This window comes from Cygnus atratus, chromosome 10 (assembly GCF_013377495.2).
Source record: "Cygnus atratus isolate AKBS03 ecotype Queensland, Australia chromosome 10, CAtr_DNAZoo_HiC_assembly, whole genome shotgun sequence".
Classification (NCBI taxonomy): domain Eukaryota; kingdom Metazoa; phylum Chordata; class Aves; order Anseriformes; family Anatidae; genus Cygnus; species Cygnus atratus.
The window spans coordinates 7823019-7843961 of NC_066371.1; the positions used below are offsets into that span (position 1 = coordinate 7823019).

The 20943-nt window shown below is 47.1% G+C and overlaps 1 protein-coding gene across 1 annotated transcript in view; it reads left to right on the plus strand.

Moving 5' to 3' along the window:
* CADPS (calcium dependent secretion activator) overlaps window positions 1–20943 on the plus strand; it is a 203395-nt gene that overhangs the window by 82755 nt on the left and 99697 nt on the right. The window contains exons 7-9 of the mRNA XM_035546629.2: window positions 11626–11737; window positions 16211–16350; window positions 18598–18664. Coding sequence (XP_035402522.1) covers window positions 11626–11737; window positions 16211–16350; window positions 18598–18664 — 319 coding nt within the window. The remainder of the gene's footprint in view (window positions 1–11625; window positions 11738–16210; window positions 16351–18597; window positions 18665–20943) is intronic.

Genomic DNA, 20943 nt, shown 5'->3' on the forward strand with positions numbered 1-20943 from the left:
TGCCAACGCTCAGGAGGACCTGTGTGGTTACGTGGGTTTAAGCAGTCATCCACTTTTAGGTTTTCATCCCTAGCTAAGCCCTGTGTAAACAAAATTCATGATGCTGGGTAAAAAAAAAAAAAAAAAGCAATAGGAAAATTTAGAAGGAGGCTGCGTTGCTATTTTTCTTCTCCCCTCCCTCTTTGAGTTTGCTTCAGCATTAAATATAAGCTGCCGCAATTACCCAGACTGATTGGCTTCCCTTTCCACTTGCATGGTTCTGTTTCATAGCTGTGCAGATGTTTACAGCTCTTTTTCCCTCAGGAAACCACCAGGAGCCTTACGAATGTGTAAAAGTAGGTGATGGAGCCCTGGGTACCGCTAATGTCAGACACCACTGCTTCTGAGCCACACGCCTGGCCCCGTGGGTGAGGTGCTGAGCAGAGTCAGGCTGCCCCAGGGGAAATGTCTTCCAGAAGACATCTTCAGCTTTGCTCTGTGCAGGTGCTCTGAGCCCGTGCTGCTGCTGCTGGGCTAAGAGGTGACAGTGGCAGGGACACAAACGCCATCAGGTGGTTTGTTTTTAAGCCACCTCCGTCTAGGACTGAAGTGTATAAAGTAGCATCCAAGTCCCTGCACATGGTTTCTTCATATACAATTATTTAGGATGCCTAGGAGCCCTTTTTTTTTTGTTTTGTTTTCCAATGAGACCGTGCGTGGCTTTGCTCCTGTAGGATCCTGCTGTTAGTTCTGTATCAGCTGCTTTTCAAACACCCGGGTACGTGATCGCATTTCCATAATGCTCCCGAGGTTTGTTATGACGTTCCCAGTTTTGAAAATGGAGGCTGTGGACAAGTCATTAAACACAGCAAAAAAAATGCACTAAGAGGTTATTAGCCAGGTAAATTTACCAAGCTGTCATTTTTGGGAATTGTTTCCATCTGCCTGAGTCTCCTACAGGAAGCGCTGCCTCTTCCCACAAGCTCTGGGTGGGGAAATTCCGTTTCTCTCCTAGGTTTGCAGCATTGAGGAGCCAGTGGTATTTATATGGCTCACGGGAGGATGGAAGAAACTGGCTCAGTTTAAGCACTTTAGTTTTTTCCCAGAATAAACACGAGCCTTCACCGCAATTCCCTGACACTGAGCATCACTCAGACGGACACAGTGGCGTGGTGAAAGCCTGGGAGGCTTTCTTGCCCTCTTTTTTCCCTCCCGGTGCCCCCGTGTTGTTAACCACTGCTCCTTCTAGTGTGCCTCCTCCCACTGCGCAGGGTTTTTGAGAGGAGCGTGGGGGTGTTTGCCACGTGGGAAGCTCAAAGGCTTACTCCTGCCCGTGTCTCTGTCCTCCCTCCCAGCACCAGCTGGCTGTGTGGCAGACGTGCAGGTGGCCTCCATGATTTAGTCCTGGTTTCAGTTTGGGTTTGGTTATTTTTTTGTTCATTCTGGGGCAACAAGGGGAAGTCATACCCACACCAGGCACCACCTATAAGACATCCATCTCTCTTCCATGGCTGTTTCCTGCAAAGTGAACTCGTGGTCCCGTCTGTGTGCTATCAGTAGCTGTTACACTAGAATCTGTGTTGAAGAATAACGAAGTCTTGTTCCTATAGACGTACCTCTTATAGTTATTTCTATACGCTTACCTGTGGTAGCAAGTCAGTCCGAGCTCTGGCTGTTTTCCCTGACCTTTGGGATGTACGTAGCATTGATTTCACATGGATGCTCGGGTGTCTACGAAGGGTTGCGCTCCTGCACCTTTTCTTTCACAGAAGAAGTCTCCCTTTTCTAGCCAACTGTCTGAATTCTCAAATGTTCCTATGCATTTGGGAATTATGTATTCCTGTGATAGCACATACATTCAAATTTAAGTAGTCCAGAAGGTGTGATGATGCCCAAGGCAATTTTCATCTACACCCGTCTGCTGCATCACTCCCATGTGTGCAACCAACCTTAAGATGGGCCAGCAAAGACCAAAAGGACATTGGAACGAGACTGCGATCCAGTGAGGTGAAATAATTGCTAAATTAAGAAGAGGGCTGCATAACAAAAGTCCTGGAGTACATGCAGTCTTCTTATTTAATATCCGTGGTTGGCGTTCTACAAAAAACCAAAAACTCAAGCCATGCCTTCGCCCAAGTTCTGCACGTCACCCACCAGGCGAAAGGCAGGGAGCAGACGTGTAGAAGTGCCCAGCTGTTGGTTTATTTATTAAGTGCTGTGTACAAGTAGAGCACATTATCATTTAACGAGGGGGACTGCTACTGCTGTTGCAGAGCATTGTAGGGAGATACAGAGCAATTTTGCTGCTGTGCCCACTCTTGCCTGGATAGAGCTCCAGAGGAGGGAATGGTTTCATGGGCCGGCTAACCTTGGCTAGCATTTCTCAACGTTTTAGTTGTCTTTTCTGTGAAATGAAGGTAGGGTCCCATTCTTTTTATGAACATGCTGAGGTTTCCCAACGAACAGCAAGCACTCAAAGGGAGCTGTGCACTATTGTTGCTACATGGGCAAAGACTGCAAGGCATGCTCATGGAAAGAGGAGCTTGCAAAGGAGGCCAGAAGGATGCAGCAGCATTTTCTTGAACCCTTTCCACAGCAACTCCAAGGTGTTCCAGATCGAAGAAGTCCATGAAGGGTGGGATGCAGCACACAGGAGCACCTTGCCTGGCTTGCTGGTATTTCTCACTTTTCCCAAAAGATCTTGTAGGCAAACACAGCTGGGAGCATCTGGAGCAACTTTCTCTCCCTGGCTTAGAGAAGAGGATTCCAGCAGCTGTGGGACCCCTCCAGAGGTGAGAAGAGAGCTCAACAGCCCCTTGTGGTGGGTGCAGAAGGACAAACTCCTGCAGCCAGGGGTTGCTGAGCCCTCCTCTCTGTCTGACCAGACAAGCAAAATGCCTGTCTTGGGACAGATCTCAGAGGGAAATGAAGGATGCGGTGTTAGCATGTTTGCTCTAGCTATTCCCAGTGGCTGTGTATCCTTACGTCGGGCTTGCTCTCCATAAAACTGGGTCAAACACTTGTGTTTCACAGCAGAGAAAATGCTCACCTAACACCTGCTTAATGAGACACCTCCAGCAGCATCCCTTAGAAAGGAGCTGCTTAAGGACAAGCCGGTTGCTCAAGAAAGTTCCTCAACAATCAATGTAGAGAAAGGGCTCACCTTCAAGGCAGCTCATCCCATCACCGGGGGATGACCGAGATGGCCAGGTGGGCATCATCTCCTCCCCACTGAGCCTGGAGGTGCCAGGGTGCCTGGGTCTGGGCTTCTTGTCCTGGAGCCTGGCTTGGAGCAACACAGGAGAGCAAAAATGTGAGTGGTGGCACAGAAACAAGGGACAGCATCACACCTCTTGTTCCGTTTTGTAGCTGATTTTGGAAGGGTACCTTGTCTGTGCTTGTGAGACACTGAGTTTCTGCAGAGCTGGCAGTGTTAATTCCTCACCAGGCCTGAGCTATCTGCAGGGCTCCCCTCTGCAGTTTGGCTTTCTTTTGGGGTGGTAAGATTTGATAGAAGCGATTAGCCGCATCTCAAATAGTTGTTGTGTGAGAAGGGTGGTTTTGTGGCTGATTCGGTGGGGCATCTTTGCTCTGGTTTGGCACGAGGAATCTTTGGTTAGCAGGTGTGGGGCGCTGCAGCCAGACCATGAGTGGCGCTGCAATGGACTTCCACAGGCAGTGCTAATAACCGCAGGCAGTAAATGCACGCAGGCTGATTTCATGAATGAAACTTTCATTCCTGCTGTATCCGTAGCTGACACACTGATGAAGTATTGTAAAGTACATATGCTAGGCAGCCCTTGTAAAGCAATTATTCTTTCAGTTCAGACCTCCCAGTAAAAGGTTGCTGGGCTTACATTTCCATGTCCTCCTGCTGAGCAGTTTGCCTCTAATTGTAAAATCATAGTATTAAGCGAAAGCACAGGGCATTTTAAAAGCAGTCATCATTTAAATCACGCTAAGTAATCGTGCTGCTTATTTTTCCTGCAAATACCCCGAAGATCGTGGTGAATAGCCTTGCCGTAAATCCTCCTCCAAACCAGCCGCAGCGTTCCTGCAGTAAAGCAGAGCCTGGGGTGAAGCCGGCTGCAGGACGGCGAGGTCCTGGGCACGCCGGGTGATGCTGTGCCGTGCGTAGGCATGTCAGAGGGACATCGCTGGGGCAGGAATGCCATCTCGTGGCCGTAAATAGCTATTATGTGATTAAATCCATCTCCCATCCCTTCTTACAGCTTCCCCATAACTGTGCCTATCAGCTGCGCTCAGGAAGCACTTCGTGCTGAAACCAAGCACTTTATTTTCTGTATAATGAAGACCATCCTTTCCTGGGCTGCTGAAGTCGTGCCATCAGCCTCGTCAGCTCCTCCTGGCTGCTGTGCCCCAGCAGCCGTCTGATGCGGTGCTGGCACAGGAGCATGGTCTGTGGGACCTGCTCATGAGCCCCCAGGAGGCTGAGAGCAGAGCAGACCTTCCCAGGCTCTGCCTTGCTGCAGTCTCCGACAGCTTTATCCTGTCCCTTCTGCACCTTGCACACTGAGATGCAGACGTGGTGCTCTCACAGATGCATTTCTCAGCTGGCAGCAGCGTTGCGGTAGCCAGTGGTGGGAGCTGCAGGTCCCGGAGGGAGAGATGGTGCCTTTTATCAGCTGCCCGGCACTGCTGGCTGCGGGATGTTCTGCAGGATGATGTCTGTGTGCATGACGCTTTAATCGTGTCTCAGAGCTGTGGGAACAAAAACTGGGCAGTCCCTGAAGTGCTGGAATTAGGATGTCCCAGGAAACCGTGGATTCCCTCATTGAGCCATTGAGTTGTCGGGCAGGGCAGGTCTCAGTGCTCCAGGCAGAGAATTGGCCCTGCTTGGCCTGACACAGCAGAGCTCAGGGCAGGCACGGCCCCCGCCTCTGGGCATACCGGGGTGTTCACTTGGTCGTTTACAGAGGCAGAAGGTTTCGGCTCATCAGGAAAACCTAGGAGTTTGTAGCTTGTTCCGTGGCAAGGGGGCTGGAAGGCTTCTCTGTCAGAATGCCCGACTTCTTTTTATCACTTCTTTGTGAGCCAGCTGCTGAAGGTGTGGGCGCCAGCCTCTGCCAGGTGTTGCAGACGTGTCCATGATGCCACGTCCCCTGCCCTGCCCCGCTGACACCTCTCCCGAAGAGGAGCGAGCTCTCTGCTCCCCTGGCATTGCTGGGCACTGCTGGCTGATCTCCGTCCTTCCTAGAAATTCACAAAGACTCGTTTCTGAAAATGAAATTAGCATTTTCAGCCTGGTGGAATTAATGCCATCGCTGCGCCAGGTTTTCCTGCTGAGCTGAGTAAATCTGTGCTGTAATGAGCTGCTGCTTCAGAGAGACGTGGGAGGGGAGCCCAGGGAGATCACCAATAGCCATAACCTTGGTCACTGGCCTCTACTTGCTGGTTTCAAATAACCGGTATATGTAGTGCGTTAGAGAATGTAACAAAAAGCTTTACTGCAGGCTTCTTCGCATACAGGTAACAGTTAAAAACCGTTAAAAACTTCTAAGAACTGTTCATTTTATTTCTTGCTGCTATCTCAAGAAATATGTAAAAACAAGCCTTAGCATCACAGGTAGGGAAGCGGGTGTTGCCCGTTCCATCAGCCACATGAAAGTTAACTCTGCCTGGTGGGCCTCTTGTCTAGTGCTGCTTTCCCAGTGCTGGAGCTGTGGACACAAGTGATTTATGGCCCCAGAGTTAAGGCTGCTGCCCAGAAAGGTCTCCGCTGGGAGGTGGGGAGCGGGCTGAAGAAGGAAAACCATCGTTTGTTAGGCAGGATTTTTGGAAGAAGTAAATCAAGACTGCCTGTAGCATTTCAGTGATGCACAATCGGACCTCTCCGTCCTCAGAGTGAGATGGGCTCCAGCAAGCGCCCAGGCCAGACACAGTGGTAAGCAGAGAAACCACTTAAAAACATCCCACCACACAGCCGGCCTTCCAGATTCTGTCCCAGACATGACCACATCTGTTGCAGGCCTTTCAGAGGGACTGCCTAGCCTCTGTACACAGGCAGGTGGCATTTGGTGGCAGTGGCAGCACGCAGCAGGAGGCAGCTGCATGCGGCATTTTGCATCCCAGCACAGTTCAGTGCTGTTCTAGTTATGTTTAAAAAACGATGCCGGGCAGGTGGTTCAATGAACTAATGCAAATCTGGCCAAGATGCAGGGCTGCTCATTCGGCAAGACATTACTGAAGCTGTAAACGTACGGGAAGGAGGCAGAAAGGTGGCATCTACCCCAGCGAGGGGCCGTGCCCCAGGCTGCTGCTGTGTGTGTTGAGCATAACGCACCTCTGGAGCGAACACAGTGAATGTAGCTCTCCTCTCAGACACATTTTTACTTTTATATGTTTCACGTTTGCTCCATGCAAGCTGCCAGGCAAACTTCTTTCAGCGAATATATCTGGAGAGAGAGAATAGGTGTCCTCTGGCAGTTTTGAAGCCCATGAAAACTGGTCATAGATCATATTTAAATGTCAGCCCTGTCTAAAGCACGTCACTCTCCAGCTGCTCCCATGTTAGCCTACGGACAGGCTGAGCTGCTTAGCAGGGCTGATTCATGGCCCGGCGATATAATTCAGTTGCACTTGTTCATTGTGTAGAGAAATCACAGGCATCGATGTTCTGCTAGATCTAGTTACAAGGCCGAGGATGGAGGAAGGCTCTCTGTTTTAAATTAGGCAGGGGCTAAGTGGGCTTGCTGGAGACAACAGGACATGAATGAAAGAATTGAATGGGAAACAACTCTCCCCAAAAAACCACTTACACAGCCTAATCTAGAAATTTCTCAGCTGAAGAATTGAATACCCCTGGGTATTTGTATGTATGTTCAGTGCTTGTAAGGTCATTGGTACAATGACAAAGTCAATGTCTCTCAAAAACAGCTGAGAAATTTCTAGATTAGGCCACGTAAGTGGTTTGCTGGGGAGAAGTGTTTTTTGCAGAGAGTTTATGGCAGGAATGGGTAAGAGCATGGTGCAGGGCAAGGTGAGGAGACCAAGTGATCTTGTTCCGTCTGTAAGTTGGGAAGGGCTGGGTAACATCACACTGAGGGTTTGCCAGATGATTGCCAGTGTGTAGCTTGAAACACCTCCCAGCAGCTTGGTCTGAGCAGCTTGGCATCTGCATCAGCAATGGCAATGCTTTCCCTTCGGGTGCGAGGCAGGACAGCACCCGCGAGAGCTTCTGGCTGCTCCTTGAAACGAGAGAGGTGAGCCTGTCCTGCAAGTGCTCCGTGTTACGTGAGCCCACAGAGGCTGGGGGACCAGGGAGAACCTCCCTCCCTTGTAGTCTGGTCACTTCTGGGTATGTGTCATCTTGTGTTTGGTTCACAAAAGTGACTCTCAGTGCTCTGGGCTGTTCGGTTAACTATCGCAATGGTACCTTTCAATAAATTTCTGTTCCTAAAGCTTGCACACAGCCAACAGTGCTGATCTGCTTATTTTGCTTGTAAAAAGTAAAACAAGTTAAGTTAAGCTCATAGAAGGTAAAACAAGTTCTCAGGCTAGCACCTGGGGCATGCGTCATCCTCTGGCTCTTTGCAGCCAGAAGAGTTTGATCCTGAGTTTGATGCCTAACGAGAAACCCTGGAGACACAAGTAGATCCAAATTATATTACCGGAGCAGCAGAGATGGCATAAATCGGGCTGTAATTCTAGCAGAGTCCTGAGGCATGGCATGATTTCCTGGCTAGCTTCAGGCTTTGGGATGCATTAGGCAGTAAGAAATGCTGGGCTGAGGGTTTCAGGTGGGATTCGGATAATGAATATGGTCCTAACTGAGAAAGTACTGTCAGGATTTTCTGCTTGTAATACTTCTTTTCTGTGGTGTGTGTGTATGTGTGCATATGGGTACAAACATATATATATATCCTTTTGGCTATAATATTGTTTCTCCTGGTTTGCAGGTGAATTATTGCTTTGAAGTGTACGCATGGGCTGTGTGGCATGGGGACAAGATGGTGTGGCTAGTTCATGAGAGGATTTGCCCAGAATGGATCCCAGGGCACTTTCCCAGCAAATCAACTCCTGCAGTGATAACGTGCTTAATTATTAAACACGGAAATGAAACCGCTACATTGCTATTCCCTCAAAAGATCCGAATACCTGACTACTGTCCAGAGCTAATTTTATGACCGATAATTTAATACGCGGCACAGATAAACTGCCTACTTAGATTGAATACAAATGATGTTTCAGTGCCATGAATTATGGCCTTATGCTGAGCATCTCTATGGCAACTAATGACATCACCGCAGGCTCCAACCTGCACAAAACCCAACTTCGGAGGGTCTCTGCTCGTTGGCATGGATCTTTTCGTGGCTTTTGGGGGGATAAATAAGCAAGCACCACGGTGTTGTCAAGGGTTTGCTATGTATGTTTACTGTCATTTGAAACATTTATTCCCTTTGTGGCTAATGTTGTTCTCATGAAGGAAACCTAATGAAAATTACTGTTTGTATTTGGTTAGTAACATTTGTTGATAACATATGGTCTGGGAATGCTTCAGCAAATAAGAGCTTTTTAATAGTAAACAGAGATATGAGTTCTATAAAGCAGATGCTGTCAAAATACACAGCGTAAGGTTCGATATTTTCTTACTTTCTCCTCTTATCCAAAGCAAGATTATCTTTCTAATTTTCCCTGCTGGTGACAATGCAGGTTTTTTTAAGAGAGAAAACGTAATCTGTGACCTGAATCTGTAATTAGAAAATAAGGCTCTTTCTTGGTTCTCATGTTTAAAACATTTATTAGGAAGCTGAGGGATCAGACATGAAAAAGATGTAACGTTGGGGCATCTGACTGAACTGCAGGGCTGTAGGTAATTCACACCAAACCTCCGCTCCCTGCTCTGGTGGCAGTTGGATGCATCATCATAAAAGATGAAACATGTGGAACAGGGACACGGGAAGAGAGGCTATCGGAGCAAAACCGATGAAGAAACCCAGTTAATCAGCTCCGTGCTGAACGTGCTCATCTGCTAAGCTCAGTTGGACTAGATTTGCTCAGAGAGCAAAGCATAAACCATACTCCTCATGCATAAAAGGGGTAAAGTATTTTTCCCAATAAATTTCCAAACATAAAACCTGCTCTTTGGTATTTATGTTTGAAGAACATGCATGTTCTGGACACATATAGTCTGAGCCTTTCCCAGTCACTTCAAGGGTACTGCCCTTCTTCAGCAGAGGATCTAGTTTGAGGTCAGTGTGAAAGAGAAAGTCATTTACAGAGTGAGGAGGAATACAAGTGGTTAGTGAGATACGACATAACCTCTCATCTGACTTGCAGTATTTTAGGTTGCATTGTGTATTCTGTCGTGTCACCCTGATGTGTTGCTCGTGGCATGCTGTTTGTTTCTTTTAGTTTGTAGAAAGCACCTTCTCTGTGATTATCCTTCAAGCTTGCTCGTACGCTTTGCATGAGCTTTGAAGTGTGATGAATATTCAGGGTCTCCGGAAACAACATGGAAATCTGGTTGACAATGAATTAAAAACAAAACAAAAAAAACCCACCACCACCACCAACAAAACCAAGCAGATCTTATCTACTAGCTTCACAACAGGCTTCTGCATGGTCAAATGTTCAGCAGTGTCCTCCTTGCAGCAGTGCCTTCTTCCTCAGCCCTCCGTACGCCCTTCATCTTCAGCTGAGCTGCTGCCTGCTAACGAGAGCAAGTGCCATTTTAGGAGTGCTTTGCTCAGCTTTGTCTGGAAGTTTGTGTCTCACTTTATTTTAATAAGTTTCTAACTCTCTAAGAAGTAGAAACAAATCTTGAAACATAACTGCAAACTTTCAAACATAAAAGCACCGTGTTATTTTACCTCTTAGTGTAGAAAGTTTCTTTTTTCTTTTCTCCACTCCTTTCAAACTTGTCTAAAGCTTGCAAATAGGCATTAGTTCAAGTTCCACTTGATTTTTGTTCCATGACCCTCTTCAGTCTGTTCTTGTTTACCAGAGGGGAGTTTTCCTGTATCTCAAAAACCTTAGCACAGGTGAATAATTTGACTTGTTGGTGTGAGTGGTACCACTAGTGAGCCTGTTTGAAAAGCTGCGGCCTTTAGGATGTTGAAGAGACTTGGCGTTTCACAGATTTCCTTTGCCTATGATCTTTCTAAATCAAAGCTGACTGTTCTGGGTACCTTTAAAAGAAGAGTCCTCTTGTAACTGAAATAGAGCAGAACTGGGGGTGGTAACGAATAGAAGCAACCCGAGACTAAATTAATATATTGCTTCGTGAGAGGAGGGGACGCGGCCTCTGAAGTTCACTCAGTGTTCGTGTTCTGCAGGTCTGGGGGAGTGCTGGGCACATGGAAACCCCAGAAGTTGCGAGAAGGATTAGCAGTGGGTCCAGAGTCTGGCAAGGCTCCCTAGAGACCGGCAGGTTGTCACTGCTGATTAGCTGAAGAAAGGGAGTAAGTGAACTAGAGGGATCCGTTTAGAAATCATAGCAGGAAAGCTGCTAATCCGGGCAGGGCAGAAAGGGGCGACCTTTCCCTGCCACACGCTGCGCTTACGGGTCGGCACGGAGGGCCCCGGCCGCTCTCCCACTTGCCCAGCGCAGCGGCACCATGAGGTGCAGGGCTGTGGCTCCAGCGGCACCGCTCTGTGCAGGGCACCTCCAGCACCCTCCGTGTGCCCAGCACAAGTGACCCCTCAGTCCCACAGCGTGTGCAGGTTTCTTTGCTGAGGATGTGAGGTAGGTCAGCTGCAGGGGGGCTCCCCGTATAAGGCTTGAAATGGCAAATTAGGCCATCCATGTCACCAGGCTGCGGGTTGGACCCTGTGCCTGCAGCCTCACTGGAGCTCATGGGGTTGTACTCCCCAAGGAACTGCTGGCTGCTAACATCTTCCTACAGTACTGTAGCTTGAGGCAAATAGCCTGAAGTGTACCAGACTTTTCAGGAACGGGTTGTAGGTTGCTCTAGTTTGCCTTACCATGTGGTTCATTCAGCTTCCATAGCACTGCTTTCCAAGCCACAGTACCAGGCAGGGAGATGACTCATGGTGTACAAATAGTAGATGGCAGTTCCTGTTCATTGCGGGGCTGGAGAGGTGGACATTTCATGGCCGCTGCCATCCCATCCCCAAGGAGCTGGTTGGTGTCCTGCTCTGCAGACCCACCCAACTAGGCTTACTGCAGACATCATGGCTTGAACCTGAACCTGGGCTGGAGGACCGGGTTGAGACTCAGAAGTGGACTCAGGTTAAATGTGGGGTTTCTTTAGAGAGAGCAAACCTCACTGTAAACCTGGAAAGGAGAGGTTAACTAGCCAGGAGAAAAGCAGAGGCACAAGCGATCACAGATGTCCTAGGTGCAGGTGTTCTTGATCCTCAGATTCTGTTGTAACTACACAGGCTGTCACTGCTGGAGATGTATTGTTCTTTCCTTCTAAATAAGTTCCCTTAAATTTGGTTTCATGCTGCTCCCAAATATCCTCTTTTCTCCCCAAAGAGACATCATGATTTTTCCAAACATCTGTCCTGCATTTCTCTAAGAAGATAATTAATGCCCTTGTCACTCAGCCCAGCCACTTCAGCCTGTGCCAGGCACGACATTTTCTGTTAACCATTGCTCACCCGAGCAGTAGCGCTGCTGGGCTGCTGCTGGAGCTGAGCGTGTCTCTGTTTTTGCAGCTGGGGCACCCAAGGAGACTTCACGACAACACACGCGCTTCCTGCAGTGAAGGTGAAGCTGTTCACAGAGAGCACAGGCGTGCTGGCGCTGGAGGACAAAGAGCTTGGGAGGGTAAGGAGATTTTGAGTTCGGTAATTTTTTCCTTCTGGCCCTGCTTTTCTAGAGAAATCTCTCCTGTACGGAAATATCTTTGGAGCACAACGTGCTCTGCTTTTTTGCCAAGCTTCAGGAGGGAAAGAAAGCAAGCTCTCCACTGCTGGAAAGTAATGCACCTCGCATGCTGTCTTTGTTGTTAGTTTTTAATGGCAGCATTTCAGCTGGCTGTGCCTGCACTGAGCAAAGGCAGAGGATCTTGTGTGCGATATTGGCAGTCCGGAAAGCTTTAGAAGTTGCTTACGGAAATGGACATTCCTGAGGCAGAAAAGGGGATTATGCTGAAGCAAAAAGAGAGGATTTAAGTTTGGCAGGAGTGTGTTAAGCTGCTCTCATATCTGCTGAACAGCCAGTGCACGGCTTGAGCATTTGAAAGCGCTGACAGCAGTTCTCATGGCAAAAGGCTTGAAATCCTCGCTCCCCCAGGAACTGTGGCTGAGCCGTGGCTTCAGTGGGGCTGGGCTAGGGGGTGAAATGGGGGGCTCCACTGCCTCCAGCAGTGGTGTTAATAGCAAAGAGCTCAGATTGCCCTGGGACCGGCCATGGAGCATCAGAGCCAACCTTCCTGCCCTGTCCCTGCCCCTTGCCTGCAGTCCCAGGCCCTGGAGCTGGTGGCCCTCCAGGACTGCAGCCCACAGCTCCACAGCATCTGTGGACAACAGCTTTCCTGGGATGTTAGGACACTTCAGCTCATCTCTGTGGACATTTGCATTGTGCAGCTGTAAGTTTGTCTTAGCCCCAGGCCTAAGCAGCAGGAAGCTCTCTGCCAGGCCTTCCTCAGCTCTCTCAGCAAGGGAGGCCTCAGTGGCCCGGGCTGGTGTCCCCAGCAGCATCTAGGAGCCTGTACAACACATGCAGAGTGCAGCCTTTTAATCCTACCTAGGGAGAAAAGCCCAAGTCCAGAGACAACCCGCAAACTGGGTATGCAAAGCTGTGAAGGAACCTGTGGCTGACAGAAACCACACCGAGTCTGATTTGGGTTTCCCAGGGCTGGTGTCATGAGGGAGGCTCCACAGCCACATTGCGGCTTCATAACATTATTAAAAAGACCGGGAACCAGCAAATGAAGAGCAAATGATGTTTAATCAGCAAGGGAGTAGATAGCAGATCTGTTCTTCTGAACTGCATGGTGAAGACCCCAAGAAGTGAAGTGCAAGTGTGACATTTCCAGTTACGGACTAACCTCTTGTTGGGATGTTTTTTGCTGACCCCTGCAGTCCACAGCTTTTTGGGCCTTGACACAGAAGAGTTTGCCTCTGTAAAACAAAGTTTGTCCTAATTAACATGATTTTTTAACTCATGTTGTTCATGCAAATGCCAAACATTCTTTTAGGTCCTACTGAGTTGTTGATCTAATTTATATCTTTATGGTGGAGAGCACCACAGGTGTTTTTGTCTCATATAATTTACGTTCATTTTGACTGTTTGTCTTTTCACATTCACATAACATCCTTTGTTCTTGTATTTGAGAGAGAGAAAAGCAGAGTTACCCCTCCATTCCTCATCTCAGTTTTCTCTTCAAAGAGAGTCACAGCCCCTCCAGACTTCCCTCATCCACAACACGATCCTGCCTTTCTCCCTGTCCCGTCTCTTTTTCAAAAGGAGGGTGACCCCACCAGGCTGCAGCACTCCAGCCGAAGGCCTCCATTTGCTTTGCCGCACAGCATCATAATATTTTCAGGATTATTTTCAAACCGACATTCTTCAGACGGCCCGGTACCTCCCTTTATCCACTGCAGCATGCTGAGCGGAGCTTTTCACCCAGCCGCCCACAATGCCATTCAGGCCTTTTTCCCCTGAGTGGTTGCGCTCGCTGGAGGACCCACTTGCTTTGTAGGCCTTGTTCCCACTGGCAGCCATGAGCAGCGCTGACTTTGCTGCTCCGGGGAAGCAATTAGCCTCGCGCCTTGTTCTGAGAAAGACGTCAGGCCCCAACGCAACCCCCCTGGCCCTGAGATGCCGAAGAGCCGGCCGTGCCAACGCGCTTGAATTCCCGGTCCAGCGGGAAGCCATCACCCAGGGTAAGCTCCTGAAATCCCAGGAATGCGGGCCAGCAGCAGCGGGCGCGGGGCGGCAATTTCCTCTGGCCAGCGGCCACCGGTGCTTTGAGGCGGCCGAACTTCAAAGGGACGCTCGGGGTGCCTGGAGCGGCCGAGATGACGCGTGTCCGATCGGGCCGCATCGGGATTTCTTTTTAACGAAATAAAGAAATCAGGAGCGCATTAAGCCCCTGATTTAGCTGTTCAAATGGGTGCAAACCTGTCTGCGGAGAGAGAAGTAAGTCTCTGAGGAGCATTTCTACACAAAAACACCCATGCTTAGCCGCCCTTTTGAGAAGCAGCTTTGTGCGCTGCCAGGCGCGCACAATGCTCACTTTCTATTGCAAGTGTTGAGCTGGCAGCCGGCCGGCGCTCCTCATTGCACCACTTGTGTCGAAGGGAGAGCTGGAAATCGCTCCCAAGCCCCAAACTGCTGGATGGGCAGCTGAAGCCATGGGAATCCATCCTGGCCCTATTGAAGCCAGTGGCAAAGTGCCCGTGGACTTCAGCCAAGCCAAGGCTTCATCCACTGAGAGCAAGGAGGGGAAGAGCCATGAATTACAACAGCACCGCACAAAGTTTATGCGCCTTTCGATGAAAAAGAGTTAGAAATCAAAATACAAAGTATCCCAAACACCCTGAGTGGCTGCTGCCTCGCAGGGAGATGAGGTTTAATGCAAGGCCATGGTCTGTGTGCTTGCCCGGCCTGCCTTCAAATGGGGATGCCTGTATGATGCACAGAGCTTGGGCATCCAACTTCATCATCCACTTCTCTAACAACACCCCATGTGCAGGACTTGTTTCTTTTCTTCAGGTTTTGCTTAAATACATTTTTTTCCAAGTGTTAGAGACCAGCATTGCTCAGTTAATCTAGGTAACTAATAACAGATTCCTGCCAGAGAAAGCATGAATGTAACCCAATAAATGATGCTTTAAATAATGTTGATGAATAAGGACAAACTCCAAAATCTACTGATGTTAACCTCAGGCTTTGGAGGAGACAATAAAATAATTTTTAAAATCCTTCATCAGAGGGTAATGGTGTCAAGAATATTTTGGTGGCAGGAAAAAAACAACAAACTACTTTGTTGACTCTGCAGTGAAGTTGAGTATCTGGAATATAACATTATAGTCTGGCTGGCGTTTGGCAGGAGCACGGAGCGATGGAAGCACAGCAAATAACAAGGATGAATGCTGCCATTTGTAAAAGAGCGTGCTTGCATAAAGGTTAATGGAGTTAAAGGAGATTCATCTCACTGCAGGACAGTGGAGACTAATAAATTTGCTCCAGGCAAAGTCACCTCTGAGAGAGAAAGTGTTGGAAGAGGAATGGGCGTAGGAGGGAGAGGGCATCATTCTGGTGTGAGGACAGCTACGGCTCTGGTGTGCTTTCCTTCGCACATGGACACACGTCCCACAGTCCCAGGGGTAAGCCACGTCAGAGGACACGTGGAAGCACGAGGAGAAAACTGTGAATGCTGTATAGTTCTCGAAGAATATTCTGTGGCTCGCTGGCTGAGGGGGATGCCCTGCTTTGGGGGGTAATGAGTGAGAGGAAAAGCACAGCTATGATCGGAAGGGATTACTTGCCTCTTGGAGCCTTTTAGTTTCTTTGATTTGCCAAGCACTTCCATTGGTATTCATCTGCACAGCTCCACTGAAGTCACTGCTGTCGCATTGATTTACCTCAGCTGGAGACTGCCCCATCATTTCCTCTCTGCACGAAATGGAAGCAGAAAGTCCTGCAACGACCGCTGTCGTGATATGTGATGCACGTTTGATCTGTTGTCTTAGCACAGTCAGACAAACTGACCTATCTGCAGTGCTGCCTACTGCATACAGTCTTACCAATAAGCAAAAAACCAGACCATATTTACCACAGCCTGATGGTAGCAATTGATGAACCGTTTTAGGTGAAACTTTCCGAAGCCTTCAAACAGCACACCTCACGTGGAAATGTCAGGAAGCCTAGCGGCTGACGGTATGGCTCTGAAAGCAGAGTATTGTAGGGGGTAACCTCAGCAAAAACTTGTTGCTGGTTTGCTCATCAGATCAGTCCACCATCACTTCTAAGCTGGTTTACCTGCACAGCTGCAAGCTTGTTTATTGCTCTCTTTCCTTAAATGACTGCAAGATGGGAACTGATAATGCAGTTCTGTTCTGCACAACCCCATGAAAAACAGCACAGCAGGTAGAGCCAGAAAATATATGAACTCATCTCAAAATAATAAGCTGAACTTTAAAACAATAAAGAAAAGCTAATCTCAGTGATGTGTGTAGTCATTTCCACACTGACTTTTAGGAGAAAGGTAGCTCATCTCCTGTATTTTTGTTACCCAGTAAAACCCACTTTATGAACAATTTTTAACATTGTTGATTTTGACGCTTGCAGGTTGTTCTCCACCCTACTCCCAACAGCCCAAAGCAATCAGAGTGGCACAAAATGACAGTTTCCAAAAACTGCCCGGATCAGGATCTGAAGATCAAGCTTGCTGTACGAATGGATAAACCTCAAAACATGAAGCACTCTGGGTAAGTGTCTTGATCTGAACTCAATTTGTTTTGCATGTGCATTAGAAAAATTCTCTTTTTTTAAGATTCTGGAAGAGGAACTCTATTTTTTTCTCAAGATCACAGGAGGTCAAAAGAAATTTAAATATAGAATCAGCGTTAGTTCAGTCATTTTTAATTCATTTTCCATATTCTTAGCTAGTCTTTTTAATGCATGTCAGTCAAACAATTTAAATTTTAAACAGCATTCCCCAGGAAATTGCTGGTTTATTTCCTTCCTGTAAGGAAATAAGAAGCAAACTGCCTGCCTCTCTTATTGATAGGTTGTATAATTTCCTAAGTTATTCTGTGTTTCCCTGTATTGACTTCTCAGAACTAAAAAATCAGTGCACCTTCCGCTTGAAATAAACTCCAAAGTGATCATCATTATTTATACAGAGATGCACAGTACAACTGAACAGCGGTTGCCTGCAGCAGGTCAAGAGAGTGTAAGTAGGACTAATGAAGTGGGATGTTAAAAGGGAAACCTCTCCCCTCCATATGTCAGTATCAGAGGATTTGGGGCCAGGGGATCCCAAACTGCCTCCCCTGGCCTCCCCCTTCATTCCACGCAGGGGCAGAAGAGGTTGTGACATTGTAGAGCAGAAAGGAAATTTTTAAATTCAGGATTATGTAATTCCTGTGCACTTTAACGTGTCCTGAGTTGGCCAAAAGGGAATCATTCCTATCTTTTCCTGGTGCCCAGAAGCAAACGCTGATATACGCTTTTCACTGGTAATGCAATTACAAATTAGATCATCCTTGGGAAGATCTAGCTAATGCCATTGGCAAGGCTTTTCTCTGTTTACTCTTCAGAGCTGAGGATGTGATAAAAAATAGAAACTATCTAGGAAAGTCACTGCTTTGATTAACTCTTTCTCCAGTATGTTTTTGGTGCTATAAAAGTAACTACTTCGTTTTTGTTTTCAGAATGTTTTGTTAGGTTCAATCCATTATTAGATGGATTAAAACACTCATCTTTCTTTTAGTTCCTTTTCCTCATCTTCCTGTCTTCTCTGCTAATGAGATCAGAGCCAAGAGCCAGATTTGGCCAATTTAATTTTTCCACCGCGAACACAGGCACCAAAAGCAAAAAAGAACAGTTCACCCATCATACCTGTTTCTTTGAGCATATCTGATAGCAATAGGGCTGAGCACTCCTGACTTTTCTCATCCTGTTTTCAACTAACATTTAATGAACAAGATGGTGCTGAAAGCTACATGGGTTGTACTATTAGCTTGCTTTTGTAACTGAAGTTATTTTTCTGCCGGGTTTAGTGGCAATAGTAAGACAGACAATTATTTCCCTCTTCTTGAACTCTAAGCCAAGGACTCAGTGCCCACATCAGCACAATACTTGGAGTTTTGTGGCTTGAACATTCACTAAGACTATGTACATATGTTGGATCTCTTCCTGCATAAAAAACACGAGCATAACCAAAAAGGAATTGTTTTTCTATTTATTGAGCCAGAACCAAAGTAATTATAATGATACATAAAACGTATTAGTGTTGAACAATGTCTTTGTAATTACTATGAGTCTGGTGCTGCTGCTGTTTTTGCCAGTGTTTGTATTACAGTGTCACAGCAGCTGCTTCATCATCACAGAGATTAAATGCTAATTTTGACATTAATTTTAAAAGTTAATTCTTCCTTTGTAAAACACAGTAAATTCACTCCTCCTTAGAAATTATTCAGTTTGCTCGTAGCCAAGCGATTTCAAGGAATTCATCTTCAGCTGTTCAGCGAAGTGACCTGCTTTAGTCAGTCTGGTGTGTGCTGGGGCCCTTGGCGCTGGTTTTGCTGCAGTAAGGTGCCCTCTGTTTGACACCTCCCCTCAGCCAAATGGTTTTGTGAAGGCTTAAAGCAACACTTGGGCTTCCTTCACTCAATTCTTCCATTGAAAATGTATTCTGCGCCCATCTGACCACATAGTGGCTATTCACTGGCATGAAAGGGCTTCTGAATTCTGAGCAAGCTGTAAGAGACAAAAAAGAAGAGGAAAAATAATACTGTGTAACATCAAGACTCTGGGAGTTTTTTATGTCTCTCTCTTTACAGGTTATTCGTTCAGGCTAGAAGTAAACACATTCAGTAATGCTGCCAAGCTTGAGAGTCTTGTAATTACTCCTGCTTCTGCATTAACTTCAGTTTCGAGCTATAAAGAAAAGATACCGTAAACAACATCTTGTCACTTGTGTACTGAATTCACTGGTTCTTTTCTCCTAGATATTTATGGGCCATTGGTAAAAACGTTTGGAAGAGATGGAAGAAACGCTTCTTTGTCCTGGTCCAGGTAACAGATTTAACTAGAAGTGATCTTAAATTACAACAAGAAATAGTTAATTCTTATTTGTTTGTTGTTTGTTTATCCTGACCATTTTCACTGCTGTGTTACTGATGCAGAACTGTGGTTTAGCATAGGTTCTTTGTTAATTCATAGATCTTCTTTCTTTTAAATACGTACATCTCAAGGACAACCCAGTTGCAGTCTCTATTTAGGAGTTTCTTGATGCAATGCAACACTCAGTGAAATGGAGGAACAATTTTAGTGAGAAATTTAGTGAGACGAGGAGGAAACTATGTCTTGGCTGGAGGTACTTGTGTGTGAATGCTCTCGTTTGAGCCTCCAGGTAAAATTTCAAGTCCCTTGTAGTCTACAGAAATTTTATCATTGACTGTGTCGGAAGTCAGTATTTCATTCTTGATGGTTATCTCGTCTTCATACTCATATATTCATTGATGCCTCTCATTGTCTGCAGCTGTCATTGATCATTTTGCAATGTCTTTCTCCCTTTTTTCTCTCTTCGCTGTTTTTTGGGATTTTGGGTGTGGGTTGTTTTTTTTTTTTTTTTGATTTTTACTTTCTTCCTTCCCAGTTCCAGTAGACCTGTATATTTGACCCTGGTTAATAATTTCAAGTAAACAGGCAGAAGATGTCTTATACGAGCTAAAAGGATCTGGTCAGTACTTGGCATGTTGAATCTTCCCTCACCTTCCCAAGGGCAGCTGAAAGCACTGCGTAAATCACAGAAGTGTGGGGTCCTGGTTTGGGTGGCTCCATCTTCACAGCAGCCTGATAAACCGCGCAGGGGGTACTCTGGGGTCCTTCTCTTCCCTCCCTCCTCTCTGAGTTCCCCAGGGCGTGTTGTCTCCAAGTACGTGAAATAAAAATTTTGTGCAGGGTCCTGTGGTGCAAGTACCACAGAGATGCTGAGATGGAATAACATGGGATCCATGCATAAGATCAGGGAAGGTGCAAACGAGAGGCACCAGGCTCCACGTTTTGGATGAAGTGTGCTTGTGTGCTGATTTTCCTGTGCGGGTAAAGGCAGGAATCCATGTAGTCCATCTTCCCCGTTACACAGCTGGCTTCTCACTTCTCTGGTCCCGAATCACCCGGTGCAAACTGGTGAGTTTGGTTGGAGTTAGTTTTAACTCCAAGTTCAGTTGTCTCAGTAGGAAGCTCAATTGCAGTTTCTCCATCACTGCTGGCTTCCATAGCCCTAATCCATGTGGCAGATAAGGAAGTCCATCCTGGGGTGGCAAAAGGGATTTATGACTGCATGACCCATGCAAACAGAAGCCTGTTTGGACCGACCAGCTGCGTACGTAGTCCAACAACCAAGTTCAATCAGCAGGGACAGTTGAAGTGCTTGTTTTGTACTCCAGGTGGGGTCGAGATGGCCACAAAAGGGAGGGAGTTAGTGTAGAGAGCCACAGGAGATGCCTATATCTGCCCAGGAAGTATATTTAGATTTAGGTAAAAATGATGGGTGTAGGGTTGTTGTAATCCATTCCCAGCGACACCTGGTTTGCAAATGGTCTCCATGCAGGGACCAGCTAGGTCCTGGGTGGGTGCTTGGCACCTCATGGGGGAACCCAACATCTTGCAGGGCTAGGCTGCTGGAAGGGGATCCCAAAGAGCCAGCAGAAGCCATAATTTAGGAGAAGCCTTTGGGGTCTTGTACAATAACCCTGTTCTTGTGCAGGAGCTGAGGGATTGCTTCTCTTTATTAAGGTCTGTGCTGAAGTTAAAAATGCTGTGACGATGTGTGATCACCTGTAAAGCAGCTGGTATGGCTTGTCCCTGACAGATAACTCGTCTCCTTTGAACCAGGCTCTCAGGGCCTTTCCCCTGTGAGCAGGGGTTCTCCAAGGGCCCTTCCTTCTTCAGAGAGGGCCTGTGTGTGACAGGACAATTCCTCTTTCCTCAAATAGCTTCTCCCATAAATAAATATATCAGTATTCTTGTGTGCGAGGGTTTGCAGGTTTGGGCATTAATCCCCATGTCTCTCTCAGGAGCCGTTAGTCCAGCCTTTCTGTGGGGCTGCAGTTACAGCTCTCATTTTTAGCTGCCATATATTTCTCAGCTTGCAGTGGAATTGAACTGCTCAGTTATTCCATGTTTTCTCCTGTTACTAGGTCTGTATTCGTCAGTTGGCATATACGAGCAGAATTTGGCCAGAAAAGCAGTTCATTTGAATAAGATGAGCAGACTTTTGCCCCCAGAGAGTCTCTGTAGCCCACCTCAGAAATTCCAGCTGCCGCTGCAGCTTCTCTGTTATGTTACCG